Source organism: Annulohypoxylon truncatum (genome assembly GCF_022578515.1).
Source record: "Annulohypoxylon truncatum strain CBS 140777 unplaced genomic scaffold F4807scaffold_42, whole genome shotgun sequence".
NCBI lineage: Eukaryota > Fungi > Ascomycota > Sordariomycetes > Xylariales > Hypoxylaceae > Annulohypoxylon > Annulohypoxylon truncatum.
In genome coordinates, this window is record NW_025953828.1 from 122,221 (window position 1) to 142,779 (window position 20,559).

General features: G+C 48.7%; 7 protein-coding genes across 7 annotated transcripts; 2 read left to right on the top strand and 5 right to left on the bottom strand.

Annotated features, from left to right (window-relative positions):
- Nucleotides 1–619: 619 nt before the first annotated feature.
- F4807DRAFT_280505 (cytochrome P450) lies at nucleotides 620–2,642 on the bottom strand. The gene is made up of 2 exons (XM_047994681.1): nucleotides 2,427–2,642; nucleotides 620–2,361 (listed from the first exon to the last, which is right to left on the bottom strand). Exons 1-2 carry the CDS (start codon nucleotides 2,537–2,539, stop codon nucleotides 915–917), a joined length of 1,560 nt encoding a protein of 519 aa, XP_047850024.1. The 5' UTR covers nucleotides 2,540–2,642; the 3' UTR covers nucleotides 620–914.
- A 255-nt stretch (nucleotides 2,643–2,897) lies between these two features.
- Nucleotides 2,898–4,918, top strand: F4807DRAFT_280590 (uncharacterized protein). The gene is made up of 5 exons (XM_047994682.1): nucleotides 2,898–2,920; nucleotides 2,979–3,019; nucleotides 3,125–3,327; nucleotides 3,563–4,141; nucleotides 4,239–4,918. The coding sequence occupies exons 3-5, from the start codon at nucleotides 3,272–3,274 to the stop codon at nucleotides 4,570–4,572; spliced, it is 969 nt and encodes a 322-aa protein (XP_047850025.1). The 5' UTR covers nucleotides 2,898–2,920; nucleotides 2,979–3,019; nucleotides 3,125–3,271; the 3' UTR covers nucleotides 4,573–4,918.
- A 235-nt stretch (nucleotides 4,919–5,153) lies between these two features.
- F4807DRAFT_464593 (mitochondrial carrier) lies at nucleotides 5,154–6,231 on the bottom strand (the record flags this gene model as incomplete). Its single annotated transcript, XM_048002148.1, has 2 exons — nucleotides 5,154–5,202; nucleotides 5,279–6,231. The coding sequence occupies 2 exons, from the start codon at nucleotides 6,229–6,231 to the stop codon at nucleotides 5,154–5,156; spliced, it is 1,002 nt and encodes a 333-aa protein (XP_047850026.1).
- A 4,323-nt stretch (nucleotides 6,232–10,554) lies between these two features.
- Nucleotides 10,555–12,254, bottom strand: F4807DRAFT_280689 (NAD(P)-binding protein). The gene is made up of 3 exons (XM_047994683.1): nucleotides 11,876–12,254; nucleotides 11,237–11,809; nucleotides 10,555–11,134 (listed from the first exon to the last, which is right to left on the bottom strand). The coding sequence occupies exons 1-3, from the start codon at nucleotides 11,967–11,969 to the stop codon at nucleotides 10,932–10,934; spliced, it is 870 nt and encodes a 289-aa protein (XP_047850027.1). The 5' UTR covers nucleotides 11,970–12,254; the 3' UTR covers nucleotides 10,555–10,931.
- A 1-nt stretch (nucleotide 12,255) lies between these two features.
- F4807DRAFT_280696 (Bud-site selection protein) lies at nucleotides 12,256–14,751 on the top strand. The gene is made up of 2 exons (XM_047994684.1): nucleotides 12,256–13,046; nucleotides 13,126–14,751. The coding sequence occupies exons 1-2, from the start codon at nucleotides 12,852–12,854 to the stop codon at nucleotides 14,467–14,469; spliced, it is 1,539 nt and encodes a 512-aa protein (XP_047850028.1). The 5' UTR covers nucleotides 12,256–12,851; the 3' UTR covers nucleotides 14,470–14,751.
- On the bottom strand, nucleotides 14,751–17,937 carry F4807DRAFT_280728 (uncharacterized protein). The gene is made up of 3 exons (XM_047994685.1): nucleotides 17,550–17,937; nucleotides 17,232–17,500; nucleotides 14,751–17,177 (listed from the first exon to the last, which is right to left on the bottom strand). The coding sequence occupies exons 1-3, from the start codon at nucleotides 17,716–17,718 to the stop codon at nucleotides 15,033–15,035; spliced, it is 2,583 nt and encodes an 860-aa protein (XP_047850029.1). The 5' UTR covers nucleotides 17,719–17,937; the 3' UTR covers nucleotides 14,751–15,032.
- Nucleotides 17,938–19,192: 1,255 nt separating this feature from the next.
- F4807DRAFT_464597 (mitochondrial 2-oxodicarboxylate carrier 1) lies at nucleotides 19,193–20,446 on the bottom strand (the record flags this gene model as incomplete). The annotated part of the gene is made up of 6 exons (XM_048002149.1): nucleotides 19,193–19,222; nucleotides 19,292–19,967; nucleotides 20,018–20,101; nucleotides 20,213–20,250; nucleotides 20,312–20,334; nucleotides 20,401–20,446. 6 exons carry the CDS (start codon nucleotides 20,444–20,446, stop codon nucleotides 19,193–19,195), a joined length of 897 nt encoding a protein of 298 aa, XP_047850030.1.
- Nucleotides 20,447–20,559: the final 113 nt, after the last annotated feature.

Sequence of the window (20,559 nt, forward strand, 5' to 3'; positions counted from 1 at the left end):
TATACCTTTGAGAAAGAAAGAAAAGACGGAGAATTAAAGAAATGGGTTAAATAAATCTGTTGTGATTCACAATTCGATCTCGAATTTCCAAATCAACCTTGAAATGAGCGATGAGAAACAAATTGGGACCGTACTGATGTGACTAATGTTGATTTAACTGAACCATGAGTGTTTAAGGGTCCAGGAAGGCACTGATTATCTTGGAAACATCCACGATGTATGATGTCGGCATGATATCGTCTTCAAGCGCCTGACTGGTCGCCACCTGTTCCATGCGACTCATAAAACTCATCCAACCACGATCTCCCTTTCCACGTACATGTCCTTTAGCATGCCACGCACTATCAGAGCTCTACCAGAACAAACTCATGAGGCCAGGCATGTCTTATAGAGGGGGCCTGCATTAGGACGTCGGTATACCTAGAATGGCAGAAAATATATAGTCACTAGGTAATTTATTGGAGACCCGGCAACAAACGGGCTCAGACTCGGAGTTAGGCTCGGCAACGGGGACGACGGTTGATAGCTGGACCGCTAGCAAAGCGAAGGTAGCTAGAAGGGTGCTTGAAAAGGAGAGCAGCATCTTTGGTTTGTAGCGCTCGAAGCAATATCAACAACTAATAAACAATCAGGTGGCAGAGAGCGTCGTGTCAAATACGGTGTTTGGTGGGAGATTGATCAAATATTATTGCAAGAAACTCCAAAGCGCCTTTATAATAGATCCGATTGAGCTGCTATCGTTTATTTTTCATCAAGCATTTTACACGGTTTTTCGCATTTAGCCACATTCTTGGCATGAACATGTAATGACCCGGCTGTAAGGTATTGACCATAATCCTTTGGTAGGGGAGTTTCTCCCATGGAATGTCCCATCGAGACATATTACTAGTATTTGACTTGGTAGCTGATATTAACTATTTTGAGACGAATGTTCTGGGCTTAACGAGGCATGGTAGGCCTCCTTCCATCGGCAATGTAAGGCTGCTCTTGCTAACTCTCTCGCCGCCATAATGTGGCATAAAGTCGAAAAGGAGTACCATCGTGGCGATGACTTGTATGGCTAGCAATTCGGCCATTCGCTTCCCGAGGCATGACCGCGAGCCACCATTGAACACCGGGAATTCAGCAGCACTCTTAGTGATTAGCTTCCCATCCTCAGTAAGCCACCTCTCGGGCCTAAAGGATTCAGCATCCTCTCCCCAGTTGATTTTCGATCGGTTCATAGCCCAAGTACACCAAAAGGTTATGGAATTTTCTGGGAGAAAAGTACCGTCCGGCAAGGTGGTTGCCTTCTCGCATTGCCTGATTTCGAAAGGGATTGGTGGGTATAGTCTTAACGCCTCGTAAAACGTTGCCATCGTATATGGTAATGATGTTGGGGTGAAAACGGTCGAGTTAACTGTCTCACGATCGCCACGATCGGACATTACAAAGGGCTCTTGGGCGTCCCCTAACGAAGCTCGTACTTCGTTTCGAATTTTCCCAGCGACGAATCTGTGCTGCATGAGCAGATACATACACCATGTTAGTGCCTGGGCAACGGTGTCTCTGCCAGCAGAAAGATAATTCAGGGCTGCGTCAGACACTAGTTTTCGATCGTCGCCAAAGAAGTTCAATAACGACTGTATTAGACTGCCTGATACTTCGTTGAGTCTGTCGGAAGCCGACTCCGTGCTAAAACAGGCCTCTCGGGTCTTCTTGTTTGTGTTGGCGGCATTATCCACTAGTTTATGGCCAAAGGTATGAATTGTATGAAGTGCTTTCCGGAACTGGAAGCCAGTAAAGAGCTCGGTGATAAACCACAGAGGGTTTTGAAAGCGCTCAGTCGTTACGCCTGATGCATAATCAAATGCAACGGTGAAATCATCATCGGCATGCATCTCCATATCATAGGCCATCTTTCCCATAAGTTGGCTTGTAATTTCATGGAACACGTGCTGCAGGTCTACGACACTTTCTGCGTGTGCCTGTGCTCGTAAATAATTGACAGCATGACCGAGATAACGTGGTAGGGCAACTTCTGTCAAGACACGCAGGTTGGAGGTGTTGAGGAAAGCAAGCCCGGCTTTCCTCTGAGTCTTCCATAAGTCGCCGTCAGCATTAATAATTCCATACCCGAACAAGTCCCAGGAGAGCCTCTTGAAAAGGTCACCTTTGGAAAACATGCCCTCACTTTTGAAGACATATTCCAAATTCTTGGGGTCGTTGATTACCACGCCTGGGGGTAATGAGGGGACATTGATCTGGAACGTCTCATTGCCAAACTGCCTCTCGCACTTAACGAACCACGAGAATAGCTTCTGGCGTGGCTGAAGAAATATAATGCCATTGCCAACAAGTGGTAATGTATTAGGCGGCTTTCTATGGCGACAGTAACCGTTAACCTGCAGCCGGATACTTAGAATGGAGAGACGTAGCAGGCTTACCTTAAAGGAACCCCATCTCGTCGGATGGTAGGGGCGCGTAAAACGAATTGATAGCAGAGAAGGGCGCTGAGAAGCCCAAGCCACACCAGCGCAGATCCTTCGAATAGCGCCATAGTGATTGTCGACAGCTATTCCTAATCCATATCTGACATTGTAGATAAAGAAGATGGAATATGTGTCCTATGAAGCTTTCAATGAAGTTGACCAAAGTTGGAGTTCGTCAAGTTGATGTCACAGCCAGCCACAGCCAGCCACAGCAAAAAGGTTAATGAAATGTTGCCTCTCATTGGCTGTTTAGGGGTATTTCACATGGTTGTTTCAGCCTTACAATTATGATGCACGGTTATGTAGGAGCCCCTATTTTTCTGCACGCAGGGACGTGGTCGATTCTGTGTTGAGTAACCTGATTGGTTCTTTTCTAGGTAGTTTCTAGGTAGTTCTTGATAGCTTGCAGCTTCCGAGCTCCCCTAGCTCCTACCCGCCTACCATACCTGGTACGTAGCTTTTGCCCCTGGAATTGTGGAATATGTCTGAGCTAAACTCGAAACTCAGCAAATGTCAATCACGAGGCAGTAGCGATGACGATAATGATTGTAAGGAAAATTCGCCTGTCTTAGCATATCTGGCTTTCTCTTTCCATTTCTTTCTTTTATATTGCCTTGAGTTGGCTTCAATTGTTGATTGATACCGATCTACAGGCGTACGAAGCTATCTACTTGCTACCCACCTACCCACCTACCCAGGTAGTTATCAGTGTGTTTTACAAGACCAGGCATTTCACAAAGTCAATTGCTCTGCAACAAGCCAGCTACTAGCAACAAATCCAATTGGTCGCACGTCGCACAATGGCTACACCATGGATTCCCCGACTGCATCTCTGGGAGATCGACGATCAGCCGTGGTAAGTAAACATAAGCCAAACTTATAATAACTCCGGAAGTCCGCTACGTCGAACATCCCCAATTGGCTGGCTCGTCGTACGAGCCGTCCCGGGACGTTGGGTCAACAAGATTTTTGGTGGCCCGAATCCCGAATCCAACAGTTGTTCCGGTGACGCTGCAGGTCCCGAGATCACTTACCCTACCTACATCGAGCCTTACATGCGAAAATGTCTCTCTGACGAGTAATACCTCTAGGTTCCCCTCCTTCCTCCGCAGCTACGTCCAGGTCGGCCTAACGCACGCCTGGACCACGCACCTCCCGCTGCTGCAACCCAGCAGCCCCGCCACCCTCGTGGCCGCGATCCTGCGGCGCGTGCTCGGCGCATCCGTGTCGCAGCACACTTACATCGACTTCTGCGCGGGCGCGGGAGGTCCCACGCCCTTCATCGAGCGAGCGCTGAACCAGCAGCTCTCCGACTCTACCTCCACCAATACCGCCACCACCAACACCACTACTTCTCCCACCGCGCCTAGTTACGCCGCCGTCGCCGACCCCAAAACCGCATCCGCCACCGCCGTAGACTTCGTGCTTACGGACTTGCACCCGAACGTCGAGTCCTGGGAGGCCGCGAGCCAGCAGAGCGAGCACCTGAGCTACATCGCACGTCCTGTCGACGCTTCCGCGGCGCCTGCCGAGCTTCTGGCCCAATACGGGAAGGAGACCAAGAACGGCAAGGGGATATTCCGGCTCTTCAACCTGGCGTTCCACCACTTCGACGACACGCTCGCGCGCGCGATCCTGAAAAACACGCTTGAGACCAGCGAGGGGTTCGGGTAAGCGCTCACCAATTCCAACCTACCTACCCATGACCGCACGAACTGGTGTGCGAAGTAATAAAACCCCTAGTACTAACATACCCCACCATCACAGTATCTTCGAGCTCCAAGAGCGCACCCTCTGCGGCTTCACCACCTGCATCCTCTTCGGCGTCTTCATCCTGCTGATCGCGCCCTTCCTATACTGGTGGTCCCCGCTGCGTCTCCTCTTCGTCTACCCCTTGCCCGTCGTCCCTTTCGTCCTCGTCTTCGACGGCCTCGTCTCCTCGCTGCGCACCCGCACCGCCGACGAGGTCGAGGCCCTGCTGCGCACCTGCGGCGCCGACTGCGACGGCTGGGAGGTCAGGAGCGGCCGCGAGCGCTTCCTCTGGCCTTGCGGATACTTGGGCTGGGTTATCTGCACTAAGAAGGCGACTGCGTTGACGTGAAGACTCAAGAGGGACGGCGTTGTCGGTTCTTGGAAGGAATTCGGGCCGCTGGGTAGGATAGGATAGGTTCAATTTCGGCACGAAAAGCCAGGATATCTAAGCATGACAAAATAACGCATTGGGCTTTCCTGCTTACATATACCAGCTCGGAGCATTTCCGCTGTAATTTATAATACAACGTGAGATCTTAGAAATAGCACCTGGAGACCTAGAAGGATCGTGCAGTAGACCCTAGATCTAGGCTGGCCAGTTGTATTCCTTGTTGTTGAGGTTACCTATATCGGTCATCAAGGTTATATTCTACACTAGTAGATTACATGGAATCAAATCATTGCAGCCAGGCTGCGAGTCACAAGCCTATAGAAAACTCTGTCTTTGCATTCTGAAGTGCATTGTATGTGAAAGCTGTAAACTATGTACGAATGGTATTCCTAATCATTTCCCCCGTAAATGTCATGACGATGCTCCTTGATAACCGTTAAACGCCCCATACACTTTCTTTACATAGACACATTCTCGTGAAGATAGATATAGATGAACGTGAACAAAATGTGCGATCGGTCCGGGTTCGGGCCGCCAAATCATCTCGTCAACCAACCAAGGTAGTCCACCACGATTAGTGTAACCATGCTACAATATGACGTTAGCGGCGCATGGTCGACATGTGGGTCCGATCCTCGGAAAGGGTTCAAGGGGTTCAACTTACGCGTGGGGGGCGATACGCACGTAATACGTGCCAAATCCACGGTAGAAACGCGTGAGGCCTTCCTGCCTCGCAACTTTGACAAAGCAGTCCGTCATGCTCTTGTACGGGAGCTTGCCGTCAGGGCCGCGCTGCTGCTTCTGTAACCTCGTTTTTACGAAATCGAAGGGCAAGCTGAGGAAAGAAGCGAAGAAACCGGCGATGGCGCTGGCCGTCAAGGTTTGAGATTGGGCTGACCAACTGGTTTTCGCTTTGAGTTGCGACTTGGCCTCAGAGAAAAACGCCAATTGACCTAGGTTGAGTGACATGGCTCGGACCACCGTTGGCGCAGCGCCCGCCCAGAGCGCGGTAACGCCTTCGGACTTAACAATCGATGTCAACGCATCGATAACAGATTTGTAGTTCTTCCTCTCAGCAACAGGTTTGAGACCGTCTGATTGCATTCGGATGAGGGCGAGATCGGCCGGATTTCCGATGAACGCTGCCACACCACCCGCCGCGAGACCAGCGCTCGCCCGCTCAACGAAGCCAACCTTAGTACCCTTCTCCTGAGCACGCGTCGCCAAGCCTTTCATAAAAGTATCGAAAAAGCCTAGTCTTGCTGTGGTGTAGACAGCTTGACGGAGTAGACCTGCCGATAGACCAGTGTATAAGTCAAGGGCCTTGCCTTGCGCAAGGATATCTCGTGTAACAGATAACGGAGTAGGTTTAGGTCCAGTGGCAACCCCCTCGCCCGCCAGTTGCAACCTGACTTTAATCATGTCCACGGGCTGGATAACGGTGGTGGCAACCATTCCAGAGACACCTCCGTTAATGAAGGGCAAGGCCGCCCGCATGATCGGGGTGTGCAGGAAGTCGTTACCTACGGCGGCAACGGTCTCCGAGCCTTGCTTGCCCATGGTGGACGACTTGGTTCGTGCGGCTTCCGCAGCTTGCTTCAGAGTGTTGGAGCTCATAATTCCAATCAAAAAGCAAGGCAACAAGGAGTCGAAGGAATCGTACGCTGACGCAAGGCCGGGTCCCGTTTAAACTCTAAGAGCAGGCGACAGAAGGAATGAAAAGCTAGCAGAAAGGATACATAGTTAGCAAGATGTCCGTAAGGGCAGTCTGGCGTGGGTTAAATATGGACAGACGGCCTGTAAGCTTATAACGAAAGGCCGGACTAGGTAGGGAACTCCATAGAAGGTCCGGTAAACCGCCATTGGCTAGTGTACTCAACATCCGCTAAACAGTACGCCCATGGCCGAGGTGGATAGACAACCGACGTATACTTCGGTTTCGTTAAACGGGTTTAAACGGTAATGTGGTTGAGGCTTTGATTATCTATAATACCATGCGTAGATGCAGATGTGGATCTCATCGGAAGAGATAGGGAGTGGGGGGCCAAGCAGATAGACCAGGTACAGCTGAGATGCTACCCTAGTAAAGGCCTAGCGAGGACGTTGGAATTGGATTCATGGATGTCGGATACCCGTTCCAGAGTGTAGAGGACCCACCAATAGGGTAGTGAGTTGGTAATAGCGTATAGTGGATAGCGGTGACCAAACGGTTGAGGAATGGCTGGCTGGATGTATATCGTGCGGTTGACAATAATAGATCAACGAAATTGGGGGTCACCAACTTATGCGACAATGTCTCAGTAGATCAACCGGACATGGGGTTCTGTTCTCCCCAACTAGCAAGCTAGACGGCAGCCCTCAGCCCTGGATCGATGTAAGCTCACCGAGACCGGCAGGATTGCAGGTTGAGCTCAACAAGCGGGAGCTTGTATATAGGGCGCTACGCCAGGGAAAAAGCAAGATGATGTCAGCAGATGGAATATTCCGCGGGAAATTAGACGCAAACAAATATCATATTTAAGGAAGGAAAACCAACGGAACAAATGGTGAAGTTTGCAAAATCAACCAGGACACGCGATCAATCCGGGCGGCTGGTCTGTATACAAGGGTTCGAGAGGTGTAAGGAGACGGGAAGAACAAAGCATCGACTCAGATAGAGAAGCCTTCGATCGTTCAAAGCAAAGAAATATTAACCTTTTCAACATTCAAAAGGGAAAAACCGGACAAGCAAACTACCTAGGCAATGCTAGCTATTCAGTTCCGGGAGTTAAGTGACAGTAGGTGACGGCGACGTGTGACCTCGGCTCGTGGATGGCAAAAAATAGGAGGTTGATTATGGATAATTGATCGTGGACAATTAACCAGGAAAATAAATCTGGGTAAGTTAGACTAGAAGAAGATGGGAAAGAGCAGTGAGTTTATGCCCTCACTTATGTAAAGAGATCAATAGCAAGAGCTGGTGCAAGAACGACTTAGTGCAAGGCGCGGCAACTACATGGCGAATAGATATCAATTGCCTCCTCTCTTCCTTCCTTGAGTAACCGAGTACTCATTGATGATTGGCTTCGAACACCCTCTAATACACCTGATACGTACATACAACTTGGACACATCCAGACTACCGAGAAGATCAAATGCGGGGTTGCGCATAGTTTCCATCATCTCGATATCGAATGGAAATTAAGATGGTGTTGCGTGCGATGGCAAGTATGTGATACACGCGTTCTCGACGTGTTGCTCAGTGCTTTCAGTGACTTATACCATTTGCATGTCTACATGTAAGTACATAAGTTCGTGTACTATATACGTTAGCTTTACTTTTAAGTGATTATCTGTTCTTCAAGTCAGTCCAATCTCCTTTAAACGTCACACTCACCTACTTTTCATAGAAGGGATTGAAAAGGATATTATATTTTAACCTACAGAAAATTGCATACGAGCAGCAAGGTAGCTAGAGTATATAGTACGCGAACTTATGTACGCACATGGATGGATGGATCTCGGCATTCAGTTGGAGATCTGCACTTGGTCCAGACTGTCCAGACTGTCTTCCCCGTTCAACCGGAACTTTCAAAACTGCGGTCTGATGATATCAGTTCTATCTGCGGAAGTCCGAGTGGAAAAGAGTAAAGGCTCGGAGGTTTGACTTATGTAACTTGATGTTATAGACTTCGGATGCATCTTAAACCTCCACTGAACTAGCTGGAAAAGAAAGCTCATCTTTCTTTCATGACCTTTATACTTAAGTCTTGTCTTTCTCTCTGGATGCCGTGATATCCTCGTTGCTAGTCCCGAATGCTGGCGCATTGCGGGGTAAAGTCCCTACATCTCTAAAGTGCCTAAGTGGAACCAGCAGGGCTAGCTGGATTACACTAGCCCAGCTGCTGCATAAGAGGTACCTACTGTATCGATAAGCACGTGCTATTCTTCTGTTGAAATTGCGAAGCTCCTAGTATGGTTTTATGAGAATCTATTGAATGCCCGTTGCCATTGTTGCAAGCTTCTGGCTTTGAAGCATCATTAACAAATGAATCCTGAGCACGCGAGAAGGAAGCTGGATGTTTGAGAAGGTAATTACCCACGTAAATATTATCAATTAGTACGGCCTTTTAGGTGACGTCAGGTCATTTGGAGATCTTTTTCGCCTTAAAAATGCATGAAATCTGATAGGCGCGTACATGTATAGGCAGGACCGATCCTATCCCAAAACGGGCGCCTGCATTTCTGACTTCTGATCTCCAACTTAAAACTCCAATGATTTTTCTTCGTCTTCTCTCCTCGAAGCAGCCAAGCTTCCATTTCACAACCGACAATTGCGCTCTAGTACGCCTGTGGTAACGAAAGCTGGATGAATCTCGCCAATTCAGTAGACCACTAACTGAGCAAATGTACCCAACTCAACTATCAGTATATGACCAAGTTCCAATGACAAGTTTTGCCCCTGGATAACGAAATCAATGGCAATGCGGTCCAAACAGATTATACATGGGCAAGTCCTAAGGCCATTCAATCTACATGTTTAATCCAATTGTTTTACTTTAGATCTTAGCCGTCATGATATCACACTCCTAGTTTCTCAGGGACACTGAGTTTTCGGAAACGGCCCGGATATCCAGATATCCACCGATCAGATGTGAAGGTGGACTATCGAAACAATCGAATGAACATACAAAGCTAGGCGGATTCCTTATTGGTTCATCTCCCCATTGGTGCGCATTCTCGACATGTAGCTATAAACGCGCAACGACAATAACAGGTTTAGGGCGTCTGTTTGAGCTAGAGCTCCAACTCTAGTTGCGCTTTTTCATATTTCCCTCTTCCCACCGGCGTAGGAGAGACCGTAATAAAACCGACCCATCATACGACAGTCAGCATATGGATATTGGCCCTTTTTTTCGATACCGGAAACATCCCCTGCGTTTCCGTATCTTGCTGTCGTGTCAAACGTCTTCTGGGTGGTCTTTTGTCTTTGGACATAGCTGCTACCTTCAGCATATCTAGCGGCCTAGCTTTACCCACACTCACCGGCGCGTCTTTACAGGATTATGACTGGTCGGGCCGACTTTCTCCCGCGTGTCCTGTAACGATACCAGTATGTACGATTACCTTATATACATACATAGACTCAGACAGAGTCCTTGCACGAAAGGATTCAATCTAATCGGAACTTCCCGGCCTTTCTTGGACCGAAGGCTTTGACCTTTAAGACGAGTGTACAAATCTACCTACTCATATCCTTAGAACACGTATTGACTTGCGTTGGTCATCTATACTGGCTACAATAAGCGACTGCAACTATATCAAGAAGTTTGTCGGGATGATATTCGGCCGTCACCATTTGTGTTCAAATAAATCCCTGGACGTCTCCAGTCACTTAGCATGCATTGAAACATGGGAACACCTATGCCGAGTCGGTGAACCTATATGTAACGAGCTGGCAATAGTTATCAGCGTGTGTTACGTTCAAATATCCATTAGGAACGTCGCTTCTTTTCCGGATTGGATGCGGGATAATTGGTCTCAACCCACAGATCCAGGGGTGATGCAGCCTTTCGATGACTAGACAGGTACTCTGTACCTATAGTAGATGAGCAGCTCGTGTTGACCTGTACGTTGCCGGCGTATTCTATTAGCTGACAACTTATAAGAGACGGCCTATTGTGGATACCTTGCGATTCAAAGCTACATCCTATCTTCCGGCTCTGTGGCTAAAGTGCCCCTGACCCACCTTGAGCCGTCCCCGTTTGCACCTCCTAGACACCTACACCACACCGACATATATCTCCGATACTTTTGTTGAATATTGTCAAGCCATCACCAAACTTTGATTCGAGGTATTGATCTATATAGAAACGATATATCTTCTAGAGACACTAGCTACAAGGATAACGTACCATCACATTTTATACCACGGGAGCTACATGTAGCAGGAGGCGCCTTTTATGAAGTCTGGATGGAGTATCGACAACAATAACAGCCTATTTTATAGAAGTCATGGGTCTAATGAACGGCCTATGGTTGCATAATCCACTCAAACCCGCAATTGGGCACCTAGCTAATCTTAGTAGACGACTGACCTCGGGTATTGCTTCATGTGACTACGGTCTTCGGCTCGGGCCACCGGACTAATTTCACTACCATGCCCGCTGAGGTGCCGACATCTAAGATTTAATTCAACGTTACCCGAAAGGACATTGTTCCTACTTTAGATGGTTCGGAACTATATCTGTATCTCGAAGCGAATGCTTAGGTAGGCTATTGGTCGAATATTTCGCCACCATGCTCAGCCGCATCATAGCCGCCATGTTCTAGCACAACTAAAACGTCGAAGGGAACGTCGTCAATCTTCCTCCGTCAGTCACGATGACGGTGCCATTATTATAGGCACCTGCTCTAGAGGCCAAGTAGAGGATAGTGCCTCCTAGATCCTTCTCGTCTCCAACGCGCTCCAGCGGTATCTGATCCTTCCCAAGACCTGCTCCTCTCGCGAGAAGTGGAGCGGACATCTCACTTGGGTAGACTATCTATGAATTAGCACATCGGCCACACCAAACATCATGTCATTCATCCTCAAACCCATGCGATAGAAAGAATCTCAAGTGTGATGAGTAAGGTTACTTACGACCGGGACATATGGCATTAGCTCTAATATTCCACTGCGGCAGCACCACACTTAGGTGCTTGGCAAGATGTAGGCAAGCAGCCTTGCTCTGGCCATACGCAAAGCCGCCGGTATTTAGCTTGTTGAGACCGGCGATACTGCTGGTAACAATTACATGGCTCATCTGCTCTACGTTGCCTTGCTTGTTGCCGGCATCGAGTAGTTTCAGGAACAACATGGTCGTGTACCACACAGCGCTCGTGTTGACGTTGAAAGTGCTGGTGTAATCCTCGATAGGCACAGACAGGTTGGCCTCGACGAACTCGTCGAGCGTGGTCTCCTTTTTGGGTCGAATGCCGTACGGCCCGCCAATGCCTGAGTTGCAGACTAACAGGTTGACGAAGCCGGCGTCCTGCTTGACTTGGTCGACTGCTGATTGCAGGGACTCCTTGGATGTCACATCTGCTTTTATGGGGATCACATTGGGACCAACTTCAGCTGCGGCTTTCTGCAAGACTTCCAGTCGTCTGCCTAGGATGTACACTTTAGAGGCGCCATTAGCCGCAAGTGCTCTGGCTATCATGAGCCCAATTCCTATGGTTCGTTATAATGTTAGTAAAGGTAAGGAATAAACTTTGTAATGTGTATAGTTATATTCACCTGTACCACCACCTGTGACGACAGCAACCAATCCCTTGACGTTAAAGAGGTTGTCCGCGCCAAGCGCAGCTAGTGTCGTTTGCGAGGTCGCCATTTCAATTATCTTAGTGATTCTAATATATGACTATAGGACTATATCATCAATAAGACTGAACAGGTCCAACCGCACCTAGGTTTATATATATAACTGATGTAGGCGTGTAACTAATGTCGCACTCAACTAACAGAATGAGTCAAGGAGTTATGGTGCCGTCCTTGCCTTCCGAGTTAGGTAGTAGATAACAATTTCAATCCTGGATGACAAAGTTGCTTGGGTAAGTCATAATGTAATCAAACCGGCTACCTTATACTACCATCCAATGAATGCTACTTAGTACCTATGATTGCATCAGCTAGACACCATTTTAGTAACATGCCCCTCAGTGGAGCCGAGGTTCGCGATATTCGGAGACCGGATCACTGAACGTTACTGCTAGCCTTTTATAGGCGTAATTGTAACATCTCGGGTTAACTATAAGCTACTTTCTCTCTGATCCCTCTAGGACTTGCATTTTCGTGGATAAAGGAATTATTTCTCCAAGAGTAGCAGGTATCGTGACACTAACGTAGCCTAGAACAATCATATAAGTTTAGCTGCACTAACATTCATAAGCATTATATCCTTATTTTTTCCGACTGAAAACCTAGATGATTCGCGTACTTGAGTGATGACGCCAGCACTTCTATAAAGTGCCTCCAGACATCGAAGGCGCATTGGAGATTGGTTGTATGATGACTAAACTAGGATGGTTGATGGACGGATATGCGCATATCAGCGAGTACTTGCATAGAAACCTCCCCCACTCATAGCGTATATAACGATATACCACAGTAACCATCATTCTCCAAAAATTTCTTTTGACATCAAAAGTTCGATTCCGTAGATTGGTCGACTTCCCCAGTGCAAACTAAGCGCGATAACCACAGACCGCCCAGCATGCCGAAACGGAAACGGAGCTACGAACCGAGCCTCCCGGAGAAGCTGACGCAATGGCACAAGGAGCTCGCGCGGGGGATGAAGACGGCCAAGGGCTTCGAGCGCCAGCGCCTGAGCAAGCGCATCCGCGAAGCCCAGGCCCAGGGCGCCCCCGACAAGGCGGCGAGGCTGGAGAGGGAGGTCGCCGTGCTGAAGGTGCGCATTAACAACTGCTTACCCTACATATATACTAGGGAAGGAATGCGGGGAAAAGCTAACGCGAGGCAATCCGCAGAGCCTCGACCTCCAACAAGCCGCACACGCGCACCTGTGCTCGTCGCTGCTGAAGATCAAGGGCGTGGCCGAGTCCCCCCGACTGCCCTCCGACCTAGTAAAGCCCGTGCCGAAGCCCGACGGCCTGTCCGAGGAGGAGAAGGCGGCGCTGCATAACGTGACGAGCGCGCTGTGCAATCGCAAGCAGATCCGCGATGTGATTGAGGAGGCTGTTATGGGCACGTGCATGGCGCTGAGGGTGCTGATGCCGGATAAGATGAAGAAGGGTGGAAAAGATAAGAAAGTTAAAAAGGAGGGGAGGAAGGAGAAGGAGGAGCAGGCTGATGAGAGGGATGATGATGATGTGAGGGCAGTTGGTCGTGAGGAAAATGAGAAAGAGGACGAAGAGGAGTCCGAATCTGGAGAAGAGGAGCCTGAGCCGGTGCTCTTGAAGAGGAAACGAGACGCCGTACCGGACGAAGAACAAGAGCTTAGCGGTGACGAGGAGAACGAAGGGGAGCACGAGGAACCGTTTGAGGGCTTCTCGGGCAGCGATGAGGAAGAACGGGTGTGGTCGCGGTACGACGCTTTTGTGGCGGGTTCCTCTAGCGACGAGCACGAGTCGGACGACGACGGCGCAGATGAAGGTGAAGTTGCGGCAGATAGCAAGACACGATTGGTTCGAAAAACAACGACCGCAGATGATATATCTATCTCATCAGCCGACTCTTTATCGGAAGACGAAGACGAAGACGAACATCCCGACGTTTCAGACAGCGAAAGCTCTGCAACCGCCTCTCCCCCCCCGTCCAAGAAATCCAAAACCGCGAGACCCGGCCCTGTGTCAGTTGGCGGCTCCGCGTTCCTGCCCTCGCTGATGGGCGGCTATATATCGGGCTCCGAGTCTGAAGCCTCTGATATCGACGTCGGCCCGCCGGCGCGGAAGAACCGGCGAGGTCAGCGGGCGCGCCAGGCCATCTGGGAGAAGAAGTACAAGGAGAAGGCGAAACACTTGCAGAAGCAGCAGGACAAGGGGCGGGATCAGGGCTGGGATATGAGGAGGGGCGCTGTGGGCGATGATGAGGGGTCGAATAAACCCTGGAAGAAGGGCATTCGTAACCCGTTCGAGAATAAGAACGTCCATCCCGAGCGCTTAAGGCAGATGCAGGGTGAAGGCGGAGACGGAGGCCGAAGCGGAGGTGGAAATAGACGAGCCGAGGAAAGGCGGCCTGTGGAGGATAAGCCGAAACCGAAGGTTCCTCCGAAGAGAGATGATACGGGGCCTTTACATCCTAGTTGGGCGGCGGCTAAGAAAGTTAAGGAGCAGAAGGTTGAATTTCAGGGACGTAAGGTCGTGTTTGATTAGAGCTTGATACCACGTTAGCATATCACGGAAACTACGAGACAGTGTTGTGAGAATTCATGGAATATGTTCTGCGTAAGCTAATTCTAAATGATATCTTGCATGCATGTAAAAAGCAGCCGCATTAATTGAACCCCCCTTTTCCTAAGCTAAAATAGCAAAATCTTTGGTAAACTCCTGAGCCATGTCCGTCGCCAACTCTTGTCAAACCTGAAACTCCCTAAAACTAATTCCGTCTTTTTTCCGGTTTTCTTCATTCTCATAATATCATGGGTCTCATGCTTCTAGATGTTCTAGCGGTTGTTTGAGCGAAATCCTAGCAACTCAAAAATCTCGATCAATCGATATGCCATATTATTCTTGTTTGTAGAGAGCCAATGTGTTGAAATGCGACCGATAGAAAGAGCATGATGCCTCAACTTTTGCGAATTTCCAGCTCAATGGCATAGATTGAGGAACATGCTGAATACTTTATCTTTGGCCATATGATGGCCATCTGTGCATCTTCATAGTCGCCCTGGTTTAAGGTTGACACCTTCTCAGCAGCCAGAACGCGTTATGCAGTATCAACGTTTAGCCTTGGCTGGCTTGTTCAGCTTTCGGCGCTTCGGTGCCGATCCGTCGTTGACGGTATTCTTCTTATTTCGTCGCTTAGGCGGAGGCCGGCGGGGAGGAATTGAAGCTTGAGCGGGAGGTTCGTCATCACTGTCAGGAGGCGGCGTCTCCTGCTTTATGTATCTGTCAGCGTCTGAATCGTAATCCCAATTTTCCGAGGCATCGCTATCGCTGTTCCTCTCGCTATCCTCTAGCATCGTGAGGTCAATGGGTTGATCTTTGGATTGACCACCAGTCAAGTCAATCTTGGTTGCTGCGTGCGGCGAGGGGGTCCGGACGAATAGTGACTCGCCATCGTCCTCGCCCATAGGGTCGGGGATGGTAGGGCCTGATGGGCCCGCGCTACTGGAACTGGGAGTTGGTAGTTGTCGATTTTCTTCCACATTCTCTCGCATGTTTACGTCTGCGTCTCCCAGAGAAACGTTTTCATCTACTTCCATCCTCTCAAAGGGGTCGATGGTTGAGTTGGAACGCGAGCTCACAAATAGGCCGCTCGATCTATCGTCATCATCGCTAGCGTCTTTGCTAGCTTCGCCGTCACGCCCCTGTAGATTCTCTCCAAGTTGTTGTGCGGGAGTGGCAGGTGGCGTAATAGGAGCACCAGCGGGCTCAGGAGGCACCACTTCGTCTTCGTTATCTACTAATGGTTGTTCGACGTCATTGTTGTCATCACTCTCGGCCTCCTCCGCCTCACTTTCGGACTCAGCTTCAATATCATCTTCATCGTCAGAGTCCCCATAACCATTAGCCCAATCTACATCTGGTGACTCGTCGTAGAAGGCTTGGATAATCTGCATATCTTTTTCGGACGGAATCCAATCTTGGAGACCTGTCAACGCGGATAGGTTCTGGAGTTCGCTCATAAGTGCTACGTTTCGGCGCTTCGGTCGAGTTACGGCCCTTTCTATGTCTTCGAGGAATGACGGGTCTAGAATGGACTGTCGGTGCCCAGGGCCATCACGCTCTTTGAAGCGAATCCAGTTCATGCCGCGGAGCTGATAGATATAATCCATTCCCTGGACTGTTCGCATTGATCGGAGTTTGCGCTTGTTGGCTTGCTTCTCGGTTTGCTCCATTAGCGCAGCAATTGGGTCGAATGGTACATCCGAAGGGCGGCAAGTCTCGACATGGTCATCGATATCATCATCATCATCGTTGACGAAAAGTTGCTCTTCATCATCATCGCGAACAAATAGCTGCTCTTCATCATCTTGAACAAGCAATTGCGCTAGATCATCGGGATTATTCCCCTTCCCCCGGACTTCGTACTTGCGCCTCATCCTATTATTTGCTGACTCCTGGATGTGGACCACGAGGGTTCGAAGACGTTTCGTCTTGAGGAACCAAGACAACCCAACCGAACGACGAGAGATTCGCGTTTCATGACGGCGCATTTTAGAACCATGCCACATCAATTCGACGTTCGTGAGTCTCTCAACTCGTTCCATGCCGATTCCGTTGCAGAATCGGTGCCATTCACCAAGTGAACTAAACGCGAACGTGTTGGCTCCGTAGAACGCGTGGACCCCGATAAAGAACCAACGTTTACTGACCAGTAATGGGTCTAATACTTCGTTCGGCTTTCTTGCCAGGGCGATCTGGCAGGGTTTCGACCCATAATGAAAGCCAGTTGGCAACTGGCCCTGGCCGTCAACGTCTTCCATAGGGAAGTCTTCTGGGAGGGGTGGGTTCCAGGGGTCTAGCCGCGACAAGCAGTGGACAAGACCATTTTTGACAAACACACGTGCAAAGATCTTCACCTGGATCTCGGCGGGGAGTTGCTCGAAGGGAAAAGTTGGCTGTTCCAGCATACGGCGAGAAACGGGCTGTATACTGAAGAAGATATCCGGCATTACGATAGTCAAGAATCGACGATCGAACAAATAATCTCCCGGGGCTCTACTGTACTTGCTTTGTGCTCGTTGGCGGCGGAGCAGAAGTGTCTCCTCGGGGACTTCTTGCCGTTCAAGAATCAAGTCGGGATGCAGGACGTTCATCTTCTGTGACATATTCTCCTGTTTGCAACTGTCACGCCAGATTGCGTTGTAGTACCCTCCCTCGCCGCGAAGGAACACCCTGAGCTTATGGCTCCACGGCTATAGATGAATGTTAGCCAATCGTGATCAATATATGAGTTGAAGAATATTTACCTCAGGAGGTTCACTGATTCCCTTAAGTCGGTCTCGTAATTCTTGGCACTCTCTCTCCACTTTCTTCCTCTCATGAGTGGTGTTCCATTTCAGAGATCTAATCATCTTGACCTTCTCTTGAATTTCCCTTCCGTAAGCCTTGATGACTTTCAGCTGATCCTCATACTTCTCTTTGAGGATGTTGTAATTACGACCCTCTGTCTGCTCGTTGTACTTGGTGAGGGTCAACATACCATCCATGAGTCTTGGAATATCAGGCGATACATCATCTAAGAAGTATTAGCCTCTGCTTTATCACATAATGAAACACTAACTTACTGAATTCCCGGAAATTATCATTGTGATTGCCACGTTCCTCGTCTGCATTGATAGTAGGTCTTTCCGTCACCTGCTCATGGATGACTTCGGTCAATTCCTCGATCATATCGACAACACCGAAGTTGTCTTCGGTGATGTCAGTGTCGCTGCCGCTGTCTGAAGGAGGCATTTTGGCTGTGCTTCCCGGTGAGTTGGTAACAAGTCAGGAAATATTGAAGGGAGCAGTCGACTAAGCCGAACGATTTCCACAGGTCTATGTTAGTTAGACACACAGGCAATTCGTAGAGAAGTTACCATGAAGGAGTAAGTGATAAAGTAAGTGAAGTAGAGGGAAGGTGTAATATTAAAGTTGGGTCAAGATCGTAGTATGATTGTGTGGAAGGCTCTTAAATATCAAGATTTAGAATATTGGTAAATTCGTGTTCTAGTTAATGCGGGATATTGAAGTGAAGGGTGTTGGATTGTAAGATAGGTTGAGAGGAGGATGAACTAAGGAGAAGGATTAGTAAAGGTATCGTGGATAGTAGTTTTAGGGAAGGACCTGCCAACTATGGCATCGAGAACGGGAATGCCTCTCAAGAGGTAAAGAGCTAGTTAAGGTAACAGCTCAGGGGAGAAATATGAGAATTGAGGAATGATGAAAGGGGTTTCGGCATAGATCACTCATAAAGCTGTGGATTATGAGCCTGAAGTAGATTAAATGTTGTGATTTGCAGTCATGAAGGTCTGTGAGCTGACCTTCAGTTAACTGAAGTCGTAATAAGATGATTGAATAGCTGCGTGAGTAGTAATTCAGAAGGGGGTAGATGGGTAGGTTATGTTAGACGTAAAGATTGAAGTAAACGACCAAACGCCCATGTGACCAGGTAACAAATAGTTGACGATAGCTTAAATCTCGAGATTTAGAAAGGGGCCTTTGAATTCATAGGGTGTGTTGGTTGTAGAAGGGAAGAAGAGATTGCATGGGAGGGCTGAAGGAGTAAATATTTAACGTGAGGATGCGATTTGGATCAAGGAAGTCGTGATAAATAACATACCTGGGTAAGAATCAGGGAATCGAAGGTGATAGTGGAAGGCTTGGTGATGGGTTAGAGATATGATAAATTAGGAAACAACGTACCAGAAATGTGGGGATTGACTTCCAGGAGTTACCGGGAATTATACTGAAGAGTGCTAAAGAGATGAGAATGGTAGATAGGTTAGTAGAAGACTCAGCTTATTAGAATTAAAGCGGCAAGGTGTCATGGGGACGACGATGAAGATTTCCTATTGTAGTGAGAATATGAGTTGACGGTCTAGGGATGTCTATGACAGGGGAAGCCATAGAATATTCCGTAGAATAACAGCCCCAGACCTACCATGTACATATCGTGATTGATGAGAGATGACATCGATACTAATTTGAAGTTCTTGATATTATATTCACAGCGCTCAGTTTCCATAAAGTAGGTAGGAGCGGCCTTCTAGTGTAGATACAGTATCAATGTGGCGACGACCTGGGGGTAGTATAGGGGCATAAATCATAACATCGAGGAAGGCGCATGCCTAGTATCTGTTCGCTATAGCGTATCTATCGTAGGCAATGTACAAGTCGCTAAACAGATAGGAGGCATCGTATGAATCCAAAACTAAGACGAAGAGGCCTATATTCCCTTCATCGATCGGAAGAAATCCTTTACGTAGATCGAGTTAGCGACTAGTGTACCGAAAAGTTAGGGAATGGAAATATTCTGAAATCTTACCATCATGCCTGTGAACACGACTAGGAGGATACCTCCACCAGGTCCAAGTCTTAGGACCTTGGGCAAGAAACCCTTGTATAGAGCACCGAAGCCTTCTTCCTTCATCACGGTCGCGCAAGCAGGCCAAGCCCAGTTGTACTTGGGCACTGTCCCGGCGATCTTGGGGCTGTTTTGGATGCGCGACTTGACCACATCCATTGGTGTGTTAATGATCGTACCGACAGTTCCGCCAACGGAGCCCGAGATGAGGCCGTTGAGAATCTCGCCTTGCTTGGATTCGGCTTTCGGTAGGAGCTCCTTAACCTGGAAAATACAGCCGAAGTAACCGGCATTCCAGAGTATGTGCCTCCACATAGTACTTTCGAGACCATTGTACATGGCTAGAATACCTTCATTCTTGATAGTCTTGGCAACGACATCAATCATGCCGTTGTATTTGCCGGCTGATGCCTTGTCCTGTAGCCGAATCTTGACCAATTCGAAAGGCACAACGACAAAGGATTCAGTAGCTCCAGCAGACGCACCAGTTAAGATGGAAAGCGACTGGTTCATCTTCTCGGCGCCGAAGGCTTTGCGATAGAACTTGCCCCACTCATCGTTGGCGGCGAACTTGGTGGCACGCTTTGGAGCTTCCATCAAAATGGGGGCGGTGATACCTCTGTATAATCTCGAGAACCTATGCTTTTGGATAAGCCGGAGGTTCCCTATTCTAGGAGGATATCATACCCTTCATTTCGAACTATCTTCTGGAAGCAGTCCAGCATACCATTGTAAGAATCTGCGCCAGTTCCCTTGCCCGTCTGTAGTTGTCTGCCACACCGTAAGCTGAGTCTACTACACTCAAGGTCGGACTGTTTCGCAGCTTACACTCGGGTTTTCACCACATCGAGAGGATACCTAGGCTATGTCAACTATGCGCACGCGACAGACCGAAGCGGGGTGTTGTACATGGTCAAAATCTAATAGAAATGTATCATTAGTATATACCCCCTGAGCAGAGGGTTTGGGATCATCGCTTACCTCCGAGATGCCAGCAACGGCACCTAAGATAGGCTGTTAGTCCATACTTGACGGTCGTCATCGCGACAGAGAGCTACGGAGCGACTGACCTGCGGCGAAGGTGTACACGAATGGTAATGGCTTGTCCTGCGACATCTTGGGCGACTTTTGACCTACACAAGATGGGGGTAGAGCCCTTTGTCAGATCTCAATTGAAGGTAGAATGAAATGTTCAAATGTTCGGCGACTACATACCTGCGGTTACTACC